General features: G+C 33.7%; 2 protein-coding genes and 1 long non-coding RNA gene across 5 annotated transcripts; 1 reads left to right on the top strand and 2 right to left on the bottom strand.

The window, feature by feature from the left end:
* Window positions 1–4,746: 4,746 nt before the first annotated feature.
* LOC120073165 lies at window positions 4,747–7,883 on the top strand. Of its 2 annotated transcripts, none has more exons than XM_039025823.1 (3): window positions 4,747–5,230; window positions 5,727–5,839; window positions 7,622–7,883. In XM_039025823.1, exons 1-3 carry the CDS (start codon window positions 5,128–5,130, stop codon window positions 7,655–7,657), a joined length of 252 nt encoding a protein of 83 aa, XP_038881751.1. In that variant the 5' UTR covers window positions 4,747–5,127; the 3' UTR covers window positions 7,658–7,883. The 2 variants fall into 2 exon arrangements, with proteins under 2 accessions (XP_038881751.1, XP_038881750.1); XM_039025822.1 differs by lacking the exon at window positions 7,622–7,883 and adding an exon at window positions 6,889–7,306 and having other exon boundaries at window positions 4,750–5,230.
* Window positions 7,884–8,115: 232 nt separating this feature from the next.
* On the bottom strand, window positions 8,116–12,415 carry LOC120073164 (endoplasmic reticulum oxidoreductin-1-like). The gene is made up of 9 exons (XM_039025821.1): window positions 12,001–12,415; window positions 11,568–11,699; window positions 10,962–11,214; window positions 10,758–10,868; window positions 9,828–9,946; window positions 9,636–9,740; window positions 9,261–9,463; window positions 9,055–9,181; window positions 8,116–8,517 (listed from the first exon to the last, which is right to left on the bottom strand). The coding sequence occupies exons 1-9, from the start codon at window positions 12,148–12,150 to the stop codon at window positions 8,341–8,343; spliced, it is 1,377 nt and encodes a 458-aa protein (XP_038881749.1). The 5' UTR covers window positions 12,151–12,415; the 3' UTR covers window positions 8,116–8,340.
* Window positions 12,416–16,955: 4,540 nt separating this feature from the next.
* LOC120072899 lies at window positions 16,956–20,914 on the bottom strand. Of its 2 annotated transcripts, none has more exons than XR_005480620.1 (3): window positions 20,138–20,914; window positions 19,794–19,863; window positions 16,956–17,108 (listed from the first exon to the last, which is right to left on the bottom strand). It is a non-coding gene; the product is annotated as an uncharacterized LOC120072899 (long non-coding RNA). The 2 variants fall into 2 exon arrangements; XR_005480621.1 differs by lacking the exon at window positions 16,956–17,108 and adding an exon at window positions 18,848–19,371.
* Window positions 20,915–21,676: the final 762 nt, after the last annotated feature.

The raw sequence follows: 21,676 nt of genomic DNA, 5'->3' as shown, positions 1-21,676 counted from the left end.
TCTGAAAACAGACTTCCACCCATCATTTGTAGTATAAATACTAATCTAGCAACCCCATAGAATTCAGATGTGCGCAGTAGCGGTAATATTCGAGGGTGGAGCGGGATAGTGCGCTGGAGAACTGCCTCTCGATGTCTGCAAGATATTTATCCAGTAGTACGATCTTGCCATACAACAGATGATCGATGAATGGACTGGTCGTACAAAACATCGAGATCAACAGGTCCTGGGTTTAAAGCCATGATCTGAAAAAAAAATTATTTCTCAATTAAAAAATATTTGTTTCTCAATTAGAAGAATAATATACAACTTAATTAAAAGAATAATGTACAACTTAATCAAAAGAATAATGTACAACTTAATTAGAAGAATAATGTACAACTTAATTAAAAGAATAATGTACAAGTTAATTAAAAGAATAATGTACAAGTTAATTAGAAGAATAATGTACAACTTAATTAAAAGAATAATGTACAACTTAATTAAAAGAATAATATACAACTTAATTAGAAGAATAATGTACAAGACAAGTTAATTAAAAGTTATGTACAAGTTAATTAAAAGAATAATGTACAAGTTAATTAAAAGAATAATGTAAAAGTTAATTAAAAGAATAATGTACAACTTTATAATATAAAAAAAATTGAATATACAATAGGAGAGAGCGAGATTGAGAGAGCGTGATGTTCAGCGAGATTGTAGGAGAGAGTGAGATTGAGAGAACGAGATGTTCAGCGAGATACTCTCAATCTCGCTCTCTCCTACAATCTCTGAGAATGGAAGCTCCAATAGAAGTAATATACAAACTCATCTCTGAGAATCAATCTTTCGCCATTTTATTTGATCATTGAATTTATTTCAGCTGTTGCCTACTGAGAGAATTTATCATTATTTTCTTAGAATTTTGGTTATTTTGTTTGTATGTAAATCATGTTAGATGAAAGTTCATTCTCGAGTGTGGTAACTTGCATAACTAAACCCTTGTTTTTAGTGTAATTATATAAAAGATGGAAGTTTGAACATTTTACCTTATAGATATGTAACATCTTGAGTTAATTCAAAGTGTACTAATTAATGATAACATAACATCCATTAATGATAGTTCTTATGGTTAATTAATTAAAACCTTTTTAACAACATTATGTATGAGAAATGTTGAGGATATGGGATGATTGCATAGGATTAATTAGACTAAGCTTATCCTGATTGTGTTAAAGAGCATTAGTCATGGCCGCTCTTTCTTTCAATCTCGCTCTCTCCTACAATCTCGCTCTCTCTTACAATCTACTTCACCCACTTATCTTCCTTGTCGAGGGTTGAAGTTTCGACTTATGAATGTCAAGACTTATACAAAAATTAGCGAGAATCCCTTCTAGAGCGAGATCCTCATCACAAAAATTAGCGAGGTTTCCATGTATGTCGAAACTTCAAACCTCGACAACCCTAAAGTGTTTCTTTGTTTGTCGAAAACTTCAACCCTCGACAACCCTAATTTACGTATTGTTTTCTTAAAGTTTTGTTTGTTGTCGAGTTCTCAACGTTTGACCTCTACATTAGTCGAATCCTCAACCCTCAACTTCTAGCCTCGAACTCCTAAAACAACAATATTTCTCTAATAAGTTTCAAAACAACAATATTTCTCTAATAAGTTTTGAAAACAACAATATTAATATTAAAGGTCCACTCTATATCAATCATAAATAAGGATAAAACACTTCCAATATCTATTATAGATAGTGATAGACAGTGATGGAACGTTTTTAATGTCTATCACAGATTGAAAATGATAGAGTCTATCAGTTTCTTATCTGTGATAGACATTAAAAGTGTTCCATTACTTTCCATCACTGATGGATAGTGATATACCACTATAAATGTCTATCACAAGTTTGTTTATACCTTCAGTTTTGGTTTTCTTTGTACTACCTTTTGAGTTGTTATCTTTTCCTTTTTTCTTTTTTTCTTTTTTTTTTTTTATTTTTACAATTCTTCTTTAACTGTCTTCCTTTTGATGTTGTTTACCATCTATACACAAAATTTAGGGTTAATAAATATTAACACTAGACAATAATTAGGCTTAGTAACTATAATCACTCATAAATTGATAAGAAGAAAAGAAAAGAGTTATACCTTTTGAAGTTGAGTAGTTACCGATATAGTGATAGAAGAAAGATGTAGCAAGAATAAGGACTTAGAGCAGCAGTAGAAGAAGTATTAAGAAGAAGAAGAAGAATAGGACCAAGAAGCAGCGGACGAGGACCAAGAAGTAGTGAATGAGGACCAAGAACCAGCGAGCGAGGATGGAAATGAAGTAGCGGAAGGAAAAGGACGTAAATAGGAAAAAAAAAAAAAGAAGATGAAGCAGTGTCGATGGAAGAAGAAGAAAGTGATTTTGAGAGAACGATGAAATGAGGAGGATTGGAGACAAAGCATCATTCATTGGAAGGAAGAATCCTCGAAGAAAATCATGTCGATTAATTGTGAATGAGTCCCGTATCCGGGTCGGGTCGCCGCATTTTCCTCTGTTTTTTGCATTTCGGGTTGGGCTTTTTGGGTATTTTACACCCTTTTTTTGTGTTTGTTTGGGCTACTAAAGATTTCCTAAAAGTTTTGCTATAAATTGTAAATACTTTGACCCACTTTTCTATATATAAAAATCCCCCTTATTTAAAATAGAATTATTAGTTGGGAACCTTTAAACCTATTTTTAAAAATTAAGATTTAAAATGGTCAAATTAAAATATTAGAAAAAAAATATATTTATTTTTAAAAATCAATATAGTTAATACGTAAAATATAAAAAATATTATTATGTCTACTGTTATCTTATTGTTACTATTATTGTAAGATAAACCCAATGAAAAGAAATATGTTTTTAATTAAATTAACGTGTTAAAAAAATTAAAATCAACTAAAATTTAAGCATGAACAATTATTTTGTATTTGAAAAAAACACTGACAGAATAATACAAAAAAAACTAATTAAAAAACAATAGTAGAGAAGTATAGATGTGAACACCACATTTAACTTCGAAATTTTATTTTAAAAATTAGAAGATATGGAACTTATCAAGTTATGCTCAGATTCATGAAAAAAAAAAAAAAAAACCATAAAAGTTTTAGTAATAGAAATTGAGAAGTTGCAAAATATTTCGAATTTTATAGCAAAAATTTAAGAGTGAATGTATCATATTCATTCTCTACATTTATTAATGAATGTAAAAATCTTCTTCTTTTACCTCTTTGCATTATATTCATGTATTTGTAATTATTAAAACAAATTAAGTTGCATTCATTCCATCTACTTTTATATCAATTAAATTTGTTTATTGTAAACTTTAATAAATCATCTACTCATATTATTTTCAACCTCTCAACCATTTTTTTAATTATTATTTTTATTTTTTTAATATAGGTATTCTTAATCTGAAGGTAGACAAAAAAAGTCTGCATCGTGGATACATATGAAACCATATGCAGCAATGAAAGACAGGGTTACGAGGGAATGATAAATTAGGAGGCATATAGAAGGCAAGAGAGATTAGGAATATGATTAGATCAAATTTTTAAGTATTTAATTTTAAAAGTAAGTCACAAAAAATTGAAGTATTTGACAACCATTCAAAATAATTTTTAAAATTCTTTTAAAGTTCATTTTAATAAGTTTTTATAAAAAGAGATTAAATAAAAATATTAAATATACATTATGCAGTGATTCGAGAAATGAAGTAGTAAAGAGGTCATATAGGTGGATGGTATCATCAATGCCACGGTAAGCGGGCCTTTTCATAGGTTTTCATTACTTTTTTGTTGTTATTTTTCAAGTTTTCATTATTACTTCTCGGTAGGGTATTTGGGATAATGAGTGGAACATCGAGGAGCAAGAAGTTATGAAGTCTAGGAAGTTGTGAACTCATGAAACCCATACTATAAAGAGTTGATAAGATATAAAACTAACGTTGTTTAGTAGTGAGACCCATCAACTCATTGGACCAAACAAGGAGTAGAGTTAAAAAACACTCACTTTCCAATTCTTTCGGCCACACACACTCTTCGTTGTTATAAACATTCTTTTAAAAAACTGATCAACTTTTACAAACGTTTTAAAATGACCTTTTAATGTTTATAAACATTTCAAATTTACTCTTGGAATTAAAATCCTTTAGACTTTCGAACAAAAATTGAGACCTAAAACCATGTGGCGATTTAAATTTTCATTATAGGTCATTGCTATATTAATTAATATCTCAATTTTCATCCAAAATTTGGTATTTAGCTGAGGAGTTAGGGAATGAAGTTGTGAATTTCATTCCATGTTTGGTATAAGGAGTTTGTAGCCCCATAACTTAATTTTATGAAACTCGTTAGATCATGGTGTCCATAACTTCATAATTCTATTTTTTTTTGTCCTAAATACCACCTAAATAATTTCTAATACTTTTGAATCATTTATGAAAATTTATGGTAATATTGAAACTTTTGAAACTTATATAAATATGATATATATAATTGTACCTATATACTATAACTAAAACTAAGTCACTGTAGATATAATTCTTCAAAAAAACAAATTAAAAATAAGTCATTATAAATTGTCTAAAAAAAAAATCACTATAGATATAATAGAACACTTAATTTTGATTAAAAAATGAAGGTAAGGATTAAATTGTTCCAAAATTGTTATGAAAAGTGTTTGTTAACTAACCCATATAAACAAGAGGGAAAAAAGGAAAAAAAAAAGAAAAGAAAAAACCAAATAAGCAAGAGACAAAAATATACTTCAGAAGGGAAAAAAAAAGTGTAGGAGGATGATCGAATCAAAGATGGCAGCCTTCTGTGATCTCTTATCTAGATGTGGAAGGAGTATTTTTGGGAACACTGATCACTGTGGTTGAGCAAATAAATAGGAGAAGCGATGCCATTGCCACTGACAACCCGATTGACTCCGAGGTACTGTAACAAAGAACCCTAATTCCAATTCGGGGAGACGACGACGACCCTGATTCTGTCATTGGGGCAATCCCAAATATGAGTCCTAATACGAAGACCCACTTCGGAGATTGAGCTTTTTTCCTGCCCACTCCCATCTCTCTGTCGATTCCCTTTCCTTTCTTTCGAGACGCATCCATGGCTGACGAACCGCAACAACCCCAATCTGAATCTCAACCTCCGCTCGAAGTCGATTCTGCACCTCCGCCACGGCCTCCGCCTCCGTTTGATCCCAGTCGAAGTAATGTTTCTATCTCCTTCTCGATGTCCTGATTCTTAGGGGTTTCTTAGCAGTCGTTGTTCGATGAATTTTTTCGTTTGTTGGGTGTTGTTAGGTATTGAATGTCGTTTCGGGGGTGTTGGGTGGTTTTGGTCTTAACTCCTGAGTAATGGGTTTTTTTTTGTTTTTAGCACTCGAGATGTGATGGATTTATACATTTTAGCTATGGGAATGGGCGAATTGGCTCCCCTCTTCTTTATGATATTGTAGCAACAAACTGCAATTGCTGATCTTGTCTATGAGTTTTCTACTTTGCGTTTGGACATTCAGATTTTGAAACTGTTTTTCAATCTTTGGATTTGCCATTTTATTGTATAGAATGGTAAAGTAGAGTTGATCCATTCCCAATTTGAATGGTAGAGCAGAGATGTTTTAAGAGACGTTTCTTCTTAAAAGTTTCCAGTTCTATGGATTGTAATTGTACTGATCAATTTTTTTTTATCTTTCTCTTTTGAAGTGATTGGTATCATCAAAAGGAAGGCCTTGATAAAAGAACTAGCTGCTGCATATCACGCTGAGTGTCTTGTATATTGCCAAGAGCTTCTTGAGCTTCAAAGAAAGTGGGATGAGGTTTGTAATACAGCTGTATATTCCTTCTGTATCAATGTTTTTTTTTTTTCTTGGGACGTTTTGTCAAAATTATACAATACTTGAGCTGTCGAGATTTTCTTTGATTGAGCAACTATACTAGTGGATCACTAACCTCCGGTCGTTTACTATGATCACTCCTTCTGTTTCAATGTTCTTTTCTTGGAACGTTTTATCAAAATGATTTACTACTTGAACTGTCGAATTTTCTTTGATTGAGCGACTATACTAGCAAACCACTAATCTCTGGTCTTTTTCTATGAACCAGATGTTTAACCTGGAGATTTTTTGCCATAACTAATAGTTTGAGTTTAATTCCCCATCTGCCCAATATCCAAATATTTTAACCTTTGACTGTATACTTTTTAAAGTCCTTTTCCATTGCCTTCCATCTAGACTTGCTTAAAAGATTGGAAATTGCTTAATTTGTTTTGAGCTCATTCTATCATATCGCTCAGTCTCCTCTGTTCTGCCTTTCTAGGCTCCTTCTAGGCCAGACAAATCGTCCTGATCATAATAATTATAATTTCTTTCATTGTCGGAAGATTATTAAATGTAGCAGCCTCATAATAACGGTTAAATGTGGATTAAAAATTTTGCATTCCCTAGATATAAATTTGAAGTAGTTTTCTCTCATAAATCCTACCGACACTGTTAGTCACAATGGATAATTTCTCTTCATTGCACGATGAACATTTACGTGATTCCAGATTTGTAACCTTTGATTATTCACCTGTGCTTACCACAAGGTTATAAGGAATATAATATACTTGGTATGTGGCTGGAAATTTATTTCTGGTAGTTATATTATACTTATATCCAAGATTATAAGCTATTAAGGAACGTGGCTTTAGGTAGCAATTAGCCATAGAGAAAATATCTGGGAGAATCCATATCGAGATAGAGAATTTGTATGGGTAGCTGAGATATTTTAACTAAACATAAATTCCATAATTCTTTTACATATTGAAAAATCCAATGATTTAATTTGAATTTCCTTTACTTACTCGTTTGTCTTGATATGCTTGCAGCCATATATTGAGTTAAAAGCACCTGAAGATCCAAGAAAGGAGACAATGAAGCCTAGCAAACGTCAAAAGAAATCCCGCTAGTTATTAATATATTTAATGAGCATTTTAGGAATTTGCTCAGATCATCCTCTACTAAGCTTTTTATAGCTTTTAGTCTCATATGGGGAATCCTTTTTTCCCCTCTTTTCGTTCTCAGAAAATAATAACAGTAGGTGTTCGGGTTGAGGTTAAAGAATGTTTAGACCACGGTTGATAACTTTTTGGTTTTTGGTTAAGGAAAAAAAGTTGTTACAAACTCACGATGAATGCTACATGAAAGAATCAAATCTTTGCCTTTGAGGCTGACAGTACAAGTACTCAACAAACTCACGATGAATGCTACTTGAATTTATTATTAATATACTACTGTTATTGACAATATGTGGGATGGAAGAACTGAACCTCTGCCTTTGAGGTTGATAGTACAAGTACTATACCAGTTGAGCTATATTCATTTTGGCAAACTTTACTAAATGTTAATGTTATAGCATAGTCGATGCATTTAACGTATAGCTTTTCCCACATTAGAAGACCATGATAATTGTTTCCAGTGCAAACATATGTCTTGAGTTAGCAATTCTGTTATCTTTCTACCATTTCTTAATCTTTTTTTTTTATCCCTCTCTTGTAGGCAATAAGTATATTCGGTACTGCTTATCTGACTTGGGAATCTGATAATTCTTCCGTTCTGCAGGGGAGGCTTATGCACAAAATTGGCAGTCTGCTGTGAAAAGCCTGATTACTATGGAACCAACAATTTGTACACTCAGTTGTGAGAACAGTGAAGTGTATATATTTTTGTGCTGTATGTATTCATTTTGTGTGCGATAATATCACTACATAGGGTTTTTTTTGTCAGCAAAAACAGGCTTACAGAATTTATTTGTTCACAACCTTTGAATTATAGACTTCATTTCCTCTTTCTATACATTGCATTTAGCCTTATTTGTTTGATAGAAACCATTGTGAACCACCAATCAATTGAATCAAGGACACCATATGAATGACCACATTTATCAATCTGTAACGAAAAATGGTGTAATCGTAATGAGATTTTATGACGAAAATTGCAAATATAATTGAATTGTTTTCAATCAGGTTTACTTATTGATTTATTACGATAAGCATGGCTCAAAATCAAACTGAATCTAACAGTAATACAAGAATAAGGAATGAGGGCACCATATGTAAATGGCTAAGCAAGTTATTGCCTTGGATTGAAAGAAAAAGAAGTGAAAATCATATTCTGTGGTAGGGTGTTATTATCTTACATTCTACAAAATCCACTGTACATCAACCGTATCTCTCATAGCCATAGTTATTCATGGCTGTAGGGTAATACTTTTTTGCTAAGATGTGAGAATTTTAACAGGTTCCTTAGTTGCAAAGTTTAAACCTATAACAGTTTTTAGGCTAGCTATTGAATATGGATGCCCACATTCTATGAAATGGACAACTTTCTTTGGCGGGGGCAGCAATTTGTCCTTCCATTGTAGTTTCCACTGATGGTCCGACTTCGTGAACGAATTTGACAGATTCGGATAGCCGATTGAGTAGGTTCATTAGGGCAATTACTTCATTCCTTTGCAACTGCAACACAGGGAAATGAAATAGGTAAGATTTTGTTTGTCTATAATAATATCCGATCACACAATGTAACGAGGCAGTTTGCATGCAGACAAAATTCGCCAAAAGCGATGAAAAGGAAGTACAAATTTAAAGGAGTATGAAGGTAATTCATTAACAAAAAACACTAGCATAGAGTAGTATGAAGACAATTCATCTGGAAATTCGAGACAGACTACACGAGATAAGTTCTAATATGCCATGAATCTACTTTGTTTTGTCACACTAGGTTCCAAGCTCATGAGTTTTAAGTGCTCTAAAAGAATACTTGGACATGAATAAACAAGTCTTATGAAGATAGCTGCAGAGTTGGGCATAATAGTTCAGAGACCCTTGGATGATAAAGAGTTCACAAGAGTCAGAACTCCAGGAATGCCTCCCCAACAAACCAATGATTCAAATGATATAGATTAGTTGATAAGTTTTTATCATACCAAATTCAAACCAAAGAATTCAGGATTTCTCAGAACATATAAGAAGATATTTTTCAGAATTACTTACATCCAGACCCAAGTGTTCCTGATAATCATCACCAGAGAAGAGAATCTTCAATGCAGTACCGAGACCAAGAACCTGAAGCTTCCCCCAAAGTCGACATTTCTCACATCCAACACAATCCATCAGTGCACTGCATAAGATAAAAGAAGAGAATAACTACTTGCATGATATTTCATCAAAGGAAAAAAGGTGTGGCCTAAAAGAATGACCTGATGTTTCTGAATTGCTTTTGTATTTGTTGCTTCAATTCTGGTCCTTTTTGACCTTTCCATAACTTGGCTTCATCAAATGGAAGTGGGCAAGCAGCTTGTAATTTGGAATTGAAAAGAAGCTGTTTCATCAAGGATTGTGTCTTCAGGTCTTCATTCAAGTTACCAGTATCATATTCGGCGTGCTCTAGGTATTCCGTAGCCTAGATGTATTTGCAACAAGAATGCAACCAACAGTGGATATATTAAAATTACAGAAGCAAAAACATAAACAATACAATTAAATAACCATTAAGAAAGAAATGTATTGTTAGGACCACGCTCAATGCCATGTAAATAAAATAATGGCGGCACAACAGAGTTGTTCCTACTCACTTTCATCACAGCTCGGAGAACAAAGAGATATGTGAAGTACAGGTTTCTCACACGATCTGGATATCGTAGGACACGATCATACAACAAAGAAAGATTTTGACCCCACTGCAAAGAAAAGCAAAGGAAGATCCTTCAAATTACTGGAGACTATAACCAAGGCAGTTGGGAAGTTTGACAAAATGGAAATTGTACCAAATTTGTAGCCTCGTCAATCAGATAATCAGCGGCTATATGGACTGAAATAGAGGAATGTAGACCAGATATCATTTTGTATAATATTCTTTCCTCTTGGCATAACTCTTCTGATGGATCTGGAAAAAGAAAAGAAACAAAAAGATGTTAAAAAATCAAGATATGGAATAATGGAGATGTTCATGGTATTTACCTACACCATAAATTGAAATTATAAAAGAGGGGAAAGACCCCAAAGGGGAGATACAAAAGACCTTTCCAATTGGAAAGAAGCAAGCTAAACCTACACCATATAATGAATGCTATCATTTTTCTTTAATATGAGGACAACAGGATATCCAGCAATATAACATCAGAATTAAGATAGAGACCATGATTTTAAAATAGTACAATGTTCATATAATTCCATGCGGAAAAGTCTTTCTAAAAATCTACAAAACAAAAAATCATTACTCTAATTATATCAAATTTTGCAACCCTCCATACTGATATATTCTAAATGAACGGAATATAAAAGCAAAAATTTGCAACAGGACCGAAATGCCAAGTAAATTAAATTGCAAGTAATCATCGAAGTAGGAGTGTCAATTTGTATCATAAGTCCTATAAGGGAACACATGAAGACATTTTATAACCAATTCTTGAGAAATATCCACAGTTGCTCTAATAGGCGACCCCATATCTGTAAATTGCTACTCAAATATGGAAAAGAGAGATCATTGTGCAGTACTTTTAACCGGCCCTTTTGGTATGGTGAGTTATCAGTTAGTATTAGTTCCAGGATTCTTAGCCCCTAACTCTACCTCTACTCTTCCCCTTCAAAGATTCTGAGTTCATTTTTACAGAATGTATGTTTGAGAGTGAATGATAATTACATAAATAACAAAATACATTGAGAGGAAGAGAGCAAGATGGAGAGTGAAATGTTACATTTTGGGCAGTTCTCTGAATAGACAGCATCCCAAATCCTTCTAGCAGATGGACCAGTGTATCCAGTGTAGCGTTCAGGGTTCAGTTGAAGATTTACATATGTCATCTCAGCTGGTAGAAATAAAACAATTGGAAACAAATAAGAGACCAGACAACAGAATAACCAATGTTCGTACTGAAGCGTTTGTATTTAATATTACACACCATTATCAGTCTCATCATCACTGGTCCAAGGGTTGTCTATTTCAGTCCAACCTTTGAAAGCTTTACGATCTAATGTACGATCCACCGTAGCTTCAGGTTTTCCCTCTTGACAAACAAAGGCCTCCGATGAAAGGATACGAGGCTTTTTAAATGATTCAGGGAACTCATTATCTGGACATTCACAAACACTACAATCTCGCAATCGGCACATACCATCATCAGGCCAGAAAGGACAATCACACCACAACTTAACCTGTGAATGATGATCATGCATTGGCAATAGGAATTTCAGTATGTTAGACATGCACAAAAAAATAAATAATATGAGTATACTACAATATGCGATGCAAATGTATTAAACAGAACAAGCTAAGCATCAGTTGCTTCTCAATTTCAAAATTTTCTCGTGTCCAGTCAAGTTCTTGTAGTCTTAGAAATTACACAGCCAAAAGTAGCCATTCCTCAATCCCTCTCCTTAAATATCGCGCATTCATCTCGTAAAGTAATACAGAAGAGTTCCTTTCAAATTGACGTTTAGATCCAAAATGCAACAAGAAATGGTATAGTATTAGCTGATCAAAATAAGCCGATCAAATTTAAGCAAACCTTGAAATAGCGAAAGAATGGAGTTTTAACAAGCTCTTGAAGGGACGGATATAGAACTTCCTCATTTAGTCGATCTACAGTCTCATAATCACAACAACAACCCTCCACCATACCGCTGTACTTGGGGGTATCCTGTGCATTAAGAATCAAACAAATAAATGGAAGATAGAAGATATCAATTCCATAACCCAAATCACAGAAACTTAAAATTGCAAAAAATACCAACCAAACCAAAATTCTAACCTATCCTGATTAATCTAACCCTCAATTTCAGCAGTACAAAAGAGGAAAAGCCTTCAATTTAAAGAAGACCACAAAAATGCAGTGAACTGCTTAGCTTAAACAAGAAGTACAAACTGCCGTTGCCTTAATCTATAAGTTTTTCATCGATCAGGCATACCCAGAGAGACAATTAAGGTGCTAGAAAACGTACATTAGCACAATGACAAGGCTTATTGGTGCGGCCAAAGAGCGAAATGATAGGAGCGGTTCGAGATGTCATAGCCACAGCAAGAAAAACGGCGATGAGAGCACCGCCCATCATCAAACCCCATCTGCATCTCGGACCCTTTACCCCAACCATCACTTCCGGCGATTGTATTCAAAGGGATCCTGCCTCCGGCGACCGGAAAATGGGGGGAACAAAGAAAGAAGGATCTTATCGGCGTAACGTGAAGACTGGGAGAAGAATGAAAAATGGGTCAATGACAAATTCTGAGACCGGTGGCGAATAAATTGAAGGAGAAAACTGAAAAATAAAAAACGTATGCAAAAATTCGATGGGCGGGCGGTCTGTTAATGGTTTTTTATTGTCCTCCAAATTGGAATTCAATGTTCAGTACTGTCCAATTATGGCAGCAACCTAATTTCTTCAGTGGAAATATTGGAATAGAAATTGGTGTATTTTTTAAATTATTCATACAAACACAATGGCTTCTAGTATAACAAGAATTTATATTCATTTGATTCGTAATGGTTAATAGGGATGTTAAAAAACTCGATCATCCCAAAACGATTTATAATAAATAACAAAATTTTAATAAATATGTTAGTATGATAATAAAAACGGATATAAGTTTATTACGGATGAATATTCAATTTTTTTTCTATTTCTATAAATTGTTTGACATTTTTTTTATGGATGAAAATTTTCCCTTTTTAATATTAACAGTGTGATAATTCTAATTTATATATAAAAAACAATATTTTTTGGGTTAAGTTGAAAAAAGTTATACATAGAAGTAACGTTGTAATTCAAATTTACTTTTATATGCCGTTATTATTTCTGGTCGACTTGAGTTCTCTTAACCCAAATAATAATAATAATAATAATAATAATAATAATAATAATAATAACAACCTATAATTCTAGGTCCAAGAAAAGTTGGGTTGCCAACTAACAACTGCCAATCAAAATTCTTCTTCGTTCTATAAACCAATCACATCTCGTAGAATTTATAGTAGCCTATCATATTTCTTGAATAAATTAATTGGTAGAATTTTTGTTAGTACATGATATAATTATTTTAATTGTTATAATTTAGAATTTCATCAAAAAAAAAATAATTATCATTTGTACTGTTACGGGCTGTCTGGATCGCATATATTATTTCATGGTTATGAATATTAAATATCTAGAATTTGAATGTCGAGATTTTAAATGTCTGAAATAATTAATGCATGTGTTTAGATATGCATGATAATTAATGTCTGGAAGTTAAATGAATGTATTTGATTTACCATTTTTTTATATAAAAATCAAAACTAAATAATTATTTAATCAAATGTAAGAGAACAAGTAATGTAATCCTAATTAAATTTAACTATTTAATATATTATTATATCGATTAATATTAATCAATTAAAAATATATTTAAATGGATATTTTAAAATTATTCATTATTTAGATTATTTTATATAATTAATAAAAATATTTAAATAAATAAATTAAGATATTAATAAATAATAATAAAAAAATTATATTAAATAGTTAAGATAACATAAAATGTAAATAATAAATATATTAGTTGGAAGTTATTAAGTCTAAATAATATATTTATATTTAATAATGAATTAAATTAATAGTAATAATTAATTGATATCAATTTGTTAATTAACTAGGCTCTATCCATCTCCTAAATATCAAAATCCCACGAGTATATATGGTATTAAAAAACTCATTTAAGATAGGTTTTAAAGTTCCCTAGATAACAATATCCTGGGTTTTAAAAAGTGAAATCTTGTCAAACAAACACAGATATTAAATGTGTTGGGGTTGATGCCTTAAAACTTGTGTTCTTATAGTTTGTAATTATTTGTACAAATAATTTATTTATCTAATAAAATAAGAGGTATTTTATTCGACATTTAGTTACATTATAACCAAAAGAACCAATAAACTAAGATCTAAGGTTATCATCTGTAACTTAAATATGTATGTGGAGGCATACAGGTGGATCATGTTTAAGTGATAACCTAAATGATCTGTAGTAGATAGAAAAGGCTGGGTACTTTATCCGGTTGACACTATGAATACGACCCATTTTGTAGTTGTTACAATTGTTGTAAAGTGCTACAAGTGATCTTTGTTGGGATTGATGCCCTAAATTTAATGTATCCCGTGGTTTTTGTTTTGTTAACCCAAATTATTTACCTAATAAAATTAAAGGTATTTTATTTGACATTTAGACAACATTAATTCAATCCAATAAACTAAGATCTAAGGTTATATGATGCCATTTGAATAGTATGTGGTTGACATACATGTGGTTCATGTTCAAGCAATAACCTAAAAGGTTTGCAGTAAATGGATAAAGGTTTGGTGCCTTATCTTGTTAACACTGCGGATACGACCCACTTTGTAATTGTTACATGAGATGTAAGTGTTACAAACAATATGAACCATATTGTTCATGTAAAGACATGTGAGTGGGAGTATCTTGTATAAAGGAGTTTATACATAGACTGGATCACGAAATAATTAGTTTCTCTTTATAACACCGTTACTTGAAGAAACTAATATTTCATTAGGATGACCATAGGAGACTTGACCTTAATCCTGAGTGAGTTATGAACTTCTGTTTATGATGAAAATCCTTTGATCTGTATGGGTGGGAGTGGCCATGATAGCTGACTCAATAAGCCTACCAATTTGAGGATTTGTTTAATTAGGGAGCTGGGAATACAACTACACAAGATGGAATTCACCCCTTCCCATTCCTTGAGAAAGTAGATTAATTGCTCCCTTAATAGCTGGTTTCGGGTCTTGAACAATAAGGCTTCAACCTCTCACTGGCTGAGAGGTGTTAGTTTATAGTTAGATTATAAACTATTTGTTCACTAGAGGAATCAATGGTATTTAAGAAGTTAGATGTAACTGTAAGAGTAAAACAATATTTTGACCCAGTTGTAGTTATGATCATTTATGAAGGATCATCGCTTTATTGATTGGTTATATTCATGGACACAAAAATATATCTACAATGTAAAGAGTGCAGCTATCGGTCTTTAGTGTGATCAGTAGTTAATGAATATTGATTAATTAAATTAAAGGAGTTTAATCAATCAATCTCATATCATTGGAGCTTCTAATCTATAGGTCCATAAAGTCCTCACTAATGATAATATTGAGGAATGATTTAAATTGCTCAAATCAAATGAGGAAATTTTATATTAATGAGATTAATATATAATGGTTAATTATAGATATGATCTATAATCCAAATTATGTAAGAGTGATATATTTGAATAAGATTCAAATATTATATTCATATGAATTGGATTCATAAAGAACTGCATGCATATAAATATGTGAAATTTATATGTTAATTAACTCCATATTAAATATGATTTAATATAGTTATTGTTGGGTTTTATGTCCTAAAACTCGCAGTTTGTAAAGTAAACACATTCTATTATCAATAAAAGATGTTGTTCAACATTTCTTCAATAAAGGTATTGAATCTATTAGTTACATTCATAAGTCTAAATCCAATAAATTAAGATCCATGTCTATTAAACTTGAACTTTATGTAGAGACATAGAGATGGATCAAGTTCGAGTAAATAGCTAAAATGGTCTATAGTATATGATTAAGGTTGGGTACCTTATTCTGGTAATACTATTAGATGCGGCCTACTCTGTAGCTGTTATAAGTTGTTGTAAAGATATTACAAACGAAGTGATCTAGATTCGTTCATGTATTGACATGAGGAGTGGGGGCGTCCTATGCAATGAGTTTGCATAAGATCGGACCAAGATATAAGTCACTCTTACTTTATAACAACGTTCACTGTTTAAGACTAACTATTTCGCTTAAATGACCTAGGTAACTCGATCTTAATCCTGAGCTAACTATGTACTTCTGTTTATTCGGGATTATCCTCAGATTTGCATAGGTGAGGATTGGCTCAATAGTGTCGACTCAATAAGCCTCTCATTTCAGGGGTAAGACCGGGTAGATGGCTGGAAACATAGGGTGCAAGATGGAATTTACACCTACCCAATTTAGGCATAGGAGAAAGGTTGTTCTCTTAAGTATTGAATCAAGATCTTGAACAAGGAGGCCCCACCCTCTCACTGGGCTAAGAGGGGTTTGGTTTAGTGACTGGATCAAAAACCAATTGTTTATTAGAGGATCAGTTAGAACTTGAGAAAGAAGATGTAATATCGGCGGTAAAACAGCAGATTGACCCAACCGTTATTACGAACAACTTGTGAAGGGTCGACTTATTAGTTATGGTTATATCGTGTGGACACAAATATATCTACAGTGAGGAAAGTGCAACTATCGAGCTATAGAGATTTAACTTGATAGTTAATGAATACTGATTAATTCGGTCTAAATAGTTTAGCCAATTAATCTTAATCGTTGGAGCTCATGATCTGTAGGTCTATAAGGTCCCTCTACTAGCTCGTAAAACATGAACACCTTAAATTATTAAATTGAGTGAATTTGGAATGATATCAATTTGAATTTTTCAAATTGAATTTCAATTTGAAAAATGTTCAAATTGAAATTAAGGTTTTGAGTTTGAATTAGTTCAAAATCAAATTAGGGTTTGCTTAATTATATTCGATATAATTAACATTTAATTTGTTAAAATTAAACGAAATTGGAAATTTAATAATATTTAAATGTTGATTTAAATTTCAATTACATGAATAGGATTCATGTTTAAAATTAAGTATGTGATTAATTTTGTAACGACCCGACCCCCTAGGACTCAAGTTAGGCCGTTACTAAATACATACATGCATGGATCTTAAACCGACACCCGAAATAAATGCTAAATAAATAAGGTAAATTCAAAAGTCCTTTATTAAATTCAAATATTAAAACAAATAATAGAGTACCCATAAATCATAAATGATAATAAATAAGTCTGAAAATAATTCTTAATAGTAAGTTTTAAACATCAAAACTGAAGGTTGAAAAAACATGAAAAGAAATCTAAATCTCATGAGCGGAAGCATAAAACTAGTCCCAGTGGCTCGATCACGGATTCCGCTTGTCAATCGCCAGTGCATTTCTACCTTTACCTGAAACAACATGAAAAATGATGATTATAAAATAATCAGTAAGTAACCCCACTACTGGGGTTAGGCTAGGCATCTATGTCCTCTAGATGCCTACCTTTGGTGGAACATATAAACTGCTCTAGTCCTCATAGGACACATACATACATGAAAAACTGATTTCTATCCTACTGTAGTTAAGTATGCCCACTACCTCTAGTAAGTCTCTTAGGACCCACAACCTCTGGTGAATCCTGAAGGAAACACAACTCTTGGTGAATCCCGAAGGAAACACAATATCTGGTGAATCCCGAAGGAAAACACAATATCTAGTGGCCATCTAACTAATCTGTAAAGACACTATCACAGTCTCAACATCACAATTATCACAATATGGTTTTATTGTTGGGGTTGATGCCCTAAAGTCTCATGTCCTATAATTTGTAAACAGTTTGTATGAACGCTTGTGTTGTTAATATATGATATTTACTTCACATCTTGTATTTTGCTCATTTACTTGTTTTATTTGCTTTACCACAAACCAATAAACATAAAATCCCTGGTTATCTGTATGTGACTCAAGTATATATGTGGTGACATACAAGTGGATCATGTCTTGAGTGATAACCAAAATGGTCTGTAGTATATGGATATAGGAGGGAAACCTTATCCTGGTAACACTACGGATGCGGCCCGCTTTTTGGAATGGTCACAAGTGTTGTAACTTATCACAGATGGTCTGATCCTAATCATGCGTATTGGGGACATGCAAGTGGGGGTGTCCTATACAAAGAGTTTGTATAAGACCTGACCACAAAGTGTTAACGTCTGCTATATAACACCGTTCATGATAGAGACTTCACTTCACTAGGATGACCATAGGTAACATGACTTCAATCCTAAGTGAGTTGGGAACTCCTGCCATTGAGGGCAGTCCTTTGATTTGTATGGGTGCGAGTGGTCAAGTCGCCGATTCAAACCACCATTTTGGGGATTCATCTGATTTAGGAGCTGGGAACTCAGCTACACAAGATGGAATTCACTCCTTCCCGAGGCAGGGGTAAGTAGATAGATGGCTCCCTTAAGGGCTGATTTCGGGGCTTGAACAATGTGGCGCCACACACCTTCTCGTGGCCTGAGAGGTCTTCACACATAGTTGGACTATGTTGTATTGTTCATTAGAGGAATCAGTGGTACTTAAGGAGTGAGATGTAACTACAGGTTCAAAACGGCAAATTGGCCCAGCTGTACTTACGAGCATCTGTGAAGGGTCATCGTACTCATGATTGATTATATCCGATGGACACAGAAATATATTTGTGATAAGAAGAGTTTAGCTGTTGGTTTTTAGTGGAATGCCTGACAGTTAACAGATGGTGGATTTCGTGGCTAAAGAGTTTAGTCAACTATTCATGTACCATTGGAGCTTCGAGCCACAGGTCCATTAGGTCCCCTGGGTAGCTTGGATAAAGTCGAGAACCAATATTTGGGTTAATTTGAAATGTTCAAATTGACAAGAGGAAGTTCGATTATATATGATATAATTAGACTGGTTAATTATATATGATATAATTGGCAAATGTATGAAATACATTATTATGGAGGAAATTAGATATAAATATGATTTATATCAAGTAGAGGAGAAAATACTATAGTAGATATGTGATATCAAATTATAGGATATAAATATAATATGATTATATTAATTAATTAATTAATTGATTAATTATATGATAATTAATCTTTTTTTTTTCAACATTCGGACGTGGGTTAATAGGCAGCGTTGGTTATGGTAACCGATGGGTTAAAAATGAAAAAAGTTTTCATTTTGAATAGTGAAATCGTTATTCATTCTTCCACCCAAAAGATTTCGTGAAACGATCGCCTGAGAGCCTATACGTTAGTTGCTTCTCCGCCTAAACGATCGTATACGTTTTTTCTAAATGATCGTTCAACATTTCATACACGATCGTGTAGCTCCTCTATGCGATAAGCACTTCTGCTATACGATAGCACTGTTTTCTCTCCCACTTGCTTATCGCCTACACGACTCGTTTGTCCTCCGTCCTTTATCAAATTCACCAAAGTCCACCCTTTGGGTTTTCACTCCGATAATACCCGGGGCTCATTAGTGGTGGTTTCGTCCTTGTTGCGGCATTCGTGTTCACATTGATCGTGCTACTGCAGTCGATGTTCCTGCCGGGTGTTGGTAGATCTGTTGGAGGGATCCATTGCGTTGGGGTTCTAAAGTTCAAAGATAGTCTTCAACTGGTATGGAATCCTTTCCCTGTTAATTATCTTGTTCTTAGCATGCTGATAATTAGATTTATTTGCATAACTATATGTGATGAATGTATATTATTATATTTCGGTCACGGTGAGATCGGAGCGATCTGAACACGCTCATGGAACTCTTGGTATGAGATCCTTCATTTATAACATACATATACACATCAACATCATGGCTATATAACATGCACATATGCCTCAATATCCTCATATTAAATACAACCTCAGTGAATCAAATATCATTTCTTACTAGCATGCAAGTATCTACGTGTACAAATAAATCTTTCAGATTCTCATACAAGAACAAATATCGGTCATACTATACTATCCGTCTATCATGCTATCATTCTGTCATAATATTCATCCATCATGCTATCGTTTTGTCAGCCCGTAGACAGTTCCAGTAATAAGATTACTTACCTCAAATTTGGTCACAAATTAATCCAAGTAATTAACCTTCTTACAACTCTCGAAAGACTTTGAATCCACCCTATAACATACATTACAAATATTAATTTAGCACTCCTAGTCCAAATAATAAATCCAAAGTTTTAAACTCCAAAGTTTTAAACTCATCTTTAGGGTCTAAATCCAATTATCCAGATTAAACCAAATGTTCCCAAATTTAACTTATCGAAGTCGCGGCTTGTTCTATTTATTGGTCCAATCTGACCCTAAATCAAAACCAAAGTTTAATAACTAAATTTTCAACAATTATCTTTAATCCAAAAGGGAACCAAACCAATTACTCACCCAAAACTTACCAAGATTGACAGAACTCATAATCTTGTCGGTAGCACCCTAAAGACTTTAAAATCCCTCCAAACTTTATATCTAAAATCCAAAATCACAATTAATCCAGTAACTAGGCCCATAGTTGGTTGGGTGTTCAAAACTTGAACAACAAATCCTCAAATTCCTAACAAAACTCACCCAAACTAGTAGATCCGACGAGCAGCAACGACATCCTACTAGACGGCAGTGTTGGAGTGAAGTCGCACAACCTAGGTAGCAGCGACTCACAACCGAAGGCGGCAAACTATAGATTCGTAGGTCAGAGAGAGAAAGGCGGGCGACTGAAGCTCACTGTCATGCGGCGCACGACTGGTGGAAGATGCGAGAAAGGGAGATCGAAAAAGGGAAAACCCACGAGGCAGACCCTCATCGACGACTACACTGGCGGACGACAGCACTCGAGTTAGCGGCGGATTTGGAAGAGCGGCGGTGTGGTGTGGCTACGCGGCTAGGATGACGGCGAAGCGACATGAAGATGTGAGGCTGGACGGACGCGTGGGTTGCGCGGCTGGGCTGATCGGCTCGAGGTCTGAGGCGGCGCACTGGGGAAGGCTTCGGCCGACGAGATCCGAGGCGACGACCGGATGGCTGGCTAGACAACGTTATGTCAATCGGGAGGGGGGAAAGGCTGGGATCTGTGGCGGCGAGGGAGATACGAGTGAAGAGAGGGTTTTGGCGAGGGGAAAGAAATGGGGAAGAAGAAGAAAAGAAGAAAAGAAGAAAAGAAAAGAAAAAGGGAAAAAAATAACAATAAAGAAATAAAAATAAAATAAAATATCTTAGTTTATTTTATTCTATTATGTTTTATCTTATTTTATTTTTATTCTCTTTCTTCCAACTTTTGATCCCTTTTCCTCATAAAATTTTCAATTCAAAAGAATTTCACTAATCTCCTCCCAAAATGAAATAGATTCTTGGCATTAATTTCAAATTAAAAATTAGAGACATAAATTTCCAAAATTACACTTAAATTTTTCAAAATTCCAAAAATGCCCTTTAATACTAGAAATTACCAAAAGTACAATAAGAACAAAAAATTGGGATGTTACATTCTACCCTCCTTAAAGAACTTTCGTCCTCGAAAGTTCATTCCTGAAAAAGCTCCAGGTACTGGGCTCTCATCTTAACCTCTCGCTCCCAAGTGGCTTCCTTGATCTGGTGATTTTGCCACAGGACTTCCACAAATGCTAACCCCCTAGGGCGTAATGTCTTTACTTCTTTGGCGAGAATTTCCATGGGCTTCTCCTCGTAGTTCAAGTTTTTCCTTCAACTGTAATGGTTCAAAGCCCATCACAAGGGACGGATCTATCACATACATTCTCAGCATCGAAACATAGCAGACATTATGAACAGAAGACAGTGATGGAGGCAATGCTAATCGGTAAGCTACGGGGCCAATTTGCTCCAAGATCTCGAAAGGTCTAATGTATCTCGGACTCAGCTTCCCTTTCCTGCCAAACCTCAGAACACCTTTCATAGGTGCCACCTTTAAGAACACCTTATCACCA

The sequence above is a fragment of the Benincasa hispida genome, chromosome 3 (assembly GCF_009727055.1).
Source record: "Benincasa hispida cultivar B227 chromosome 3, ASM972705v1, whole genome shotgun sequence".
Taxonomy (NCBI): Eukaryota; Viridiplantae; Streptophyta; class Magnoliopsida; order Cucurbitales; family Cucurbitaceae; genus Benincasa; species Benincasa hispida.
The sequence above is the reverse complement of the archived record's forward strand: the minus strand, read 5'-3'. Positions and strand labels throughout refer to the sequence as shown.